The sequence below is a fragment of the Battus philenor genome, unplaced genomic scaffold (assembly GCF_028537555.1).
Source record: "Battus philenor isolate CCGP_79_NKW_IND1 unplaced genomic scaffold, ilBatPhil1.0.hap1 SCAF_26, whole genome shotgun sequence".
NCBI classification, from domain to species: domain Eukaryota; kingdom Metazoa; phylum Arthropoda; class Insecta; order Lepidoptera; family Papilionidae; genus Battus; species Battus philenor.
Genome location: NW_027181689.1, coordinates 7,095,287 through 7,101,286, shown reverse-complemented (window position 1 = coordinate 7,101,286; position 6,000 = coordinate 7,095,287). Strand labels below are relative to the sequence as shown.

General features: G+C 33.3%; 1 protein-coding gene across 1 annotated transcript; it reads left to right on the top strand.

Annotated features, from left to right (window-relative positions):
- The first annotated feature begins 3,800 nt into the window (after positions 1–3,800).
- LOC137925135 (uncharacterized) lies at positions 3,801–4,508 on the top strand. Its single transcript, XM_068768519.1, has one exon. It carries the CDS (start codon positions 3,801–3,803, stop codon positions 4,506–4,508), a length of 708 nt encoding a protein of 235 aa, XP_068624620.1.
- Positions 4,509–6,000: the final 1,492 nt, after the last annotated feature.

Genomic DNA, 6,000 nt, shown 5'->3' with positions numbered 1-6,000 from the left:
TTTCCCTGCCTGTAATACTTTTTCTTTGTTGTTTTTTGTATCATTATGTTTAGTGTTTGTATATTATTAATTAATATATTATACACTATTAGCTACATCTTTGTTCTCTACTTATTATATATTTCTTCTTCTTTCGTTACATTTGAGTCTTTTAAATTGCAAACCTTGTTTAGTCCATCCAAAGTTTCTCTGTAAGAAATTGCGGAAAACGTGAATATCAATTTGTATCTATATTTTGTTATTATGTTATATTTTATATAAGCTGTTGTTTAGACATATAGTTACAAAAATTTAATATAAATGCAAAGTTAAATTTTACTTGCAAGTATCAAGAATGTTACGGCTGCGTATAACTAAACTAGCAATCGTCTCAATGTAACAATTATATTTTAAGAAAGTTATAATCAATATTTAAATAGCAATCCTTGCTATTTCCTTGCGATAAAATTAACTTTAAATAATAAATTTATCATTTAATTGGAGTACGTTGCCATGATACTAAGTGATATTCGTAGGTAGAGACTAATGTCGCGATCTCGCCTCTTATTGCAGTAATACATTAGTTGCAGTTTCGACTACCATTGTAATATTAAAAACAAATTGTAAATAATTATTTGCAACAACAACAATCAAACAATGCATAATCTTAAGCATCATCATTTAGGCCGTTGGTCGTTCACAGTTGGACTTAGGCCTAATTCATAGAGTACTAATGAAGTTGAAAAATTGGTAGTGGCCTGGATCTTAATGGCGTATTACTTTGTCGCGAGTACCTCAATAATATATTTATCTGATTGACGGAAATATTATTTAAAATTTACAGCCAATTACAGCTATCACCAACAATTTGGCACCCAACGGGCGACCGATCGGTCTATGGCAAAAGAAATTGTATTATCAAAGTTGTTGCTACTAGAATGCGACAGGCCAATAACTGCAGGTGATGCTATATTTGTTGGGAAATACATTTCTTACTTCATTACTTCCTACTATAGTGAAGAATACGCTCTTTTTTTCTAAATATTTACTACGTTATTATTTCTGAAATCATGGATTTTTGGAGAACACATGAAATGACAAGAAGTGAGCTTTACATCCATCCCTTTGAAGCTTTAACACTTAAAATCAATTAGTCTGTATATATAGCGACTAAAACATGTATGAATTCCGAAAGGGAAAACCATATTTCACTAACGTTTATTTGTTTTCAACAAACTAAAACACTAAAAGCGGAAAATTCGTGTTTGCCAAAGTAGTGCCGCCTTGAATTTACAAAATTATGTTTATTCATCTGTTGGTTTTGTGTCTTGTTTACGTTTGTTTACGCAATCGCATGCGTAATATATTGAAAGCTGAAATCACAGGTGGTTTTTGACTAATTTTAAGTCTAGACTCACTGCTTTGCACGTTCTCTATACTAATAAATAATACATCTGTCATGTTCTTTTGTAAATATACATAAATGTTTGTGTAACATTCGTTAGTGTCTTTTTTAATTGTAAAATATATTGTCTTGGATTTATATATCGTAATTATCTAGTGTTAGATCTAGATTCTTATGACCTAAAACAATAAATATAAACTGTTATATTTCCCCCGACAATGGCAAAAAAAACATTACCCGATCTTTTAATATAAGTACAGCTTGCTTTAGATGACGATTTTGCGTCACTTCTAACAACCTTTTTCTTTCGTCCAACATTTCTTCCGTTTTCTTAATCCATTTTTTTCTCCGCTGACTTTAATAGCTTTATTTTGACTAGAAACTTTGATGGGACTAAGAACGATATTTTTGGATTTTTTAAATATCCTGTCTCTTCTGTGAAATTCTCTTGGTTGCAATATTATTTGTGATTCATACTGTCCAACGAAAACCTGTATAAATTTTATCGATTTTCTAAGAAAAACCCCGGCTAAATTTTTTTTTAAAAGATTTAGCTGAACAATGTATAATTTTTAAGATTTTGATAACACTCACTTGCTTAATCGATGTGATTGAAAAATCAATAATAATAAAAGACAAAGTGAAAAAATTGCGATATAGTAGTGAGGAAATAGAATTCTAATAAAATAAAATTAATGTAATTTACTTACACGTTGTTCAAGGCATCATAAAATGTAAAAAAAAAATTCAAATAGTGAATTAAAAAGTGTGACCATCTAGGTGTAGCATTGTGTGAAATATGGCAAAGGATGGAAGTCGATGCATGGAAAGTATGTAAAAGAAAATAAAGGACGAAAGGCGGAAAGGAATAAAAGAATTTATGATGGATGAAAGAGAAAGAGATCGCTAATAAAAATAATAAATGAAAAAATCATAATACAAAGATATCTTTCCTTAGATATGATAGGAAAACCAGAGGCCCCAAAAATGGGCCATTAAAAAACGGACAAAAAAACAAAAAAATTAAGCACTAACCTTTTTACACACATTTATATTCAAATGGTACTAAATAATGTATGTACGATAATAAAATAGGTGCATTTTTACGACCTTATCTATCTTTTTACAAGCAATGTCCATAACTCAAATCTTTAATTTTTTTTGTTTAATAAACATTTAACATTTTCTAGATTTGCACTTTCTATTAACATATAATAAATAGTTTGGCTTATTGTATTCGTTGAAAATTATTCTAAGCAAATAAAAATAATTATTTGTTTATTTCAGAACATGTTCATTTCGCGAATCTGTGCTGTAGATGCTGAGGAGAGATTGCAGTCTTGGCCTTGGGTACAGTCCCAGTGGCCTTCCCTTATAACAAAGTCAACGTCATAATAATATAATTTTACATATTCTTTTCCTACAAGGTTGTCAACTTTTCTCACATCAAAAACAATAAAAAAGACGCAAATCACCTATGGTACATTTTAACTACATTAGAATATAGCAGAAAGTACGTAATCATGCCGTGAAATGTTTATTACGACTTCTTTGCAATGAAAACTCAGTGGTCGTTGTACCAATTTGGAGCACAATGCTACTGCTTTCAGAACGCCGAATGGTAATTACTGAAGCGACGAAACAAATACAGTATCATTACGTGCACATTTTGGCTCATTTGTTGGTGATGATATACATAGTGGGAAAAACCTTAAAATATTAGTAATTTTACCTCAGCTTAAAGATTTTTCGGTAAATATTTAATCATTACTTAAATACTACTCCGCAATACGTTAATTATTTTATATTAACTGTCGCAACAGTCTTTTTGTCCAAAATTATTGGCTATTATTAAAAAGCATTATAGCATTCCAATAGAAAAAAACAAATTATAATTTTTTACTAACTAATTATTGACTTATCGTAAAAAGCGAGGTTCTACGTTCGCCAGTCAATCACGAGATAAGCTATGCGCTTATAGTAAACAATATGCTTATAAGATCATCACGGGTTGCAAACAATATAGCAAAATATAGTTCAACAAAATTCCTAGATGTAGTCTCATGTGTCAATCAATGTGTTGTATCCGTGTTATTTTGCTTGTAGCCTCTTTTTTCCTGAATCTCGTGTTTAAACAAACACAGCATTACAAGGCTGTTAACAATATACACGTTATTTTTATATTAAATTTTAATAAAATTTAGATCGGTTTTTTAAAGATGTAACCATAAATTTTCACTATGTTCAGTCGTTCAGCAACTGGCTCTAGCAGAAAAAAACACAAGACATCTGTCAACTAACCCATTCAAAAACGTCACGTCAAAATTATCAAGCAAGTACTGTTAAAAGTTAAAAAAAAGCTAAAAAACCCGTAACCAAAAAAAGTAAAAATGTAAGGAACAATGGAAATCATAGCATGAGCGTGGGGGAACTTTTCATGGTGATGTTGAGGAGTGCCGTGGTTGCTGCATTTCTCAGCATCCCTAACCCTGTTCTCGCCTTCAACGGCTTGAGGACATGGTCTAGGAAAGTCGTCTATGAGAAGATTGACCTCTGCACGCAATCGTGCTACAGTCAGATCGTGCCCGGCCTCTACCTGAGCAATGCAAGAGCAGCTGTCGACTCAAACGTTATCCGATGCCTTAACATTACCCATGTACTCACCGTTGAGACTCATAAAATACCGAAGTCAGCTCTCCCCAATCCCCGTGTTACAACACTTTTCATTAGGGCATATGACTCTCCTCAAACCAATCTCCTGCCCTACTTCCCTATGGCTAACTCCTTCATTGAAGAAGGAATTCAGAAGGGGAATGTTCTTGTTCACTGTCACTTCGGCGTTTCGCGATCCGCTACGCTCGTTATCGCGTTTATTATGGAGAAGTACCACCTGACCTTCGACGAGGCATTCGCTTTCGTGCGCAACCGGCGCCGGTTCATCAACCCAAACCCTGGCTTCATAGAGCAGCTTAAGGAATACGAGCGCCTCAACTACGACGTGAACGGCTTCTTGCGACTGGAGGCCTACCTGAGCGTCAAGACCAGAGAGCACAAGTTCAAGATCGCGTCCGTGACCGCGCTCTTCGTGGGTATCCTCGTGCCGCTGGCGGTGCTGATTGCCTGACAGCAGCGCGACGTGCCCGTATGGTGTAATGATGTGTAAAATGCAATAAACATTGTAAGTTAGCTCATTTTAATTATATTTATTACTAATCGTCCAACAGTAGTTTTTTTTTACCATCAACTAATTCATGAAGATATGAAACAGTTTAGACAAAGGTTTTTTTTTTCATTTGGTTATGATATTTATAATTTTTACTATTATTTAAATGTGTGCATGATAGACTTTTCTAGTATAGTTTTAACGGCAGGGCCTCATAAGGCTACAAAGTGCCGTTCTTTAAATAACAAAGTGCCTTTCAAGAGTTAGAAATAAATAAAAATCCGACCGTAAATTGATGAAACAAAATCATGTGAATTAGTAATGTGGAGCGCCATTACAGATAAAAGTATTTATAATATATTATACTACTGATCTTAAATTTGGCGGCAAACCATCGTATCTCACAAAGCGATGTATCCGCCATGTTGCGAATATCAAATAATTTTATTACATCATCTCCTTGAAGTCCACTTAGATATAAGAGTGAATCATTAAAAACATATTGGCTAGTAAAAATGTAACGAATCTATGCTCGTTTCATCTTTGCTCAAACAATAAATGTAGGTAATATTTATAGCTCTACTAACTAATGTGGAATAAGTTTTCATTGAATATGAATGGGTTTTACGGTACGCAATTTAAGTTCATCACGATGAACTAGAGATACTTGCGAAGCTCTTCCTACAGACATGTGTTCCATTACAATACTACACTGATTCACTTCTGGAATAGTGAACAACGATGCTCGTAATATGCAACATGATACCCCAAGACAATTGTAGGCTAGTTGCTAGATGTAATATATATTTTTTTTAAATGTCCCCGCTTTCGAGGACTTCTAGTTTTTCACTACCATGGTTAAGCAGAAACATAATATATGGACCTAATTGAGACAGGAGTATATATATGCAATTAATAATGTATACTGAATTATTACACTTCTCTCTCAACCTCCTTAATATCCTCCATTCATTCCTTTTTTTCCTTTCACAATATCTTGCACTCCTTTTCTTACCTTTCCTTTTGTACATCGCCTCACTACCATCGCCTTCTCGGCAGGATCCTACATTTACATTTTCTTTTATTATTGTTTCTTCATTTTTGCTCTTTACATTTATTTACCTTAGTTTAGAATTAATATTATTTTGTTTACTTACATGAAATAGGACTGTTTTCCTTAAGTTTGATACACCAGTCAATCAACATGACATACTTTTAATTAATGTTTCACCACTATTTATATAAGATGTAGGAAAATGTTAAGAATATTAAGAGACATGTCCCAGGAATGAAGTAACCCCTAAAGAGACATCACCCAGCTCTGACCTCGTGTGATAGGGTACATGATGACGCTTGTGTCCTTTAGAGGAAAGAAGTGGCTATCCAAAATGTATTCTTTATGGTCTAGTGAAATCTTCTGAACACATCATCATCATCATAAATGGGTTAAGTA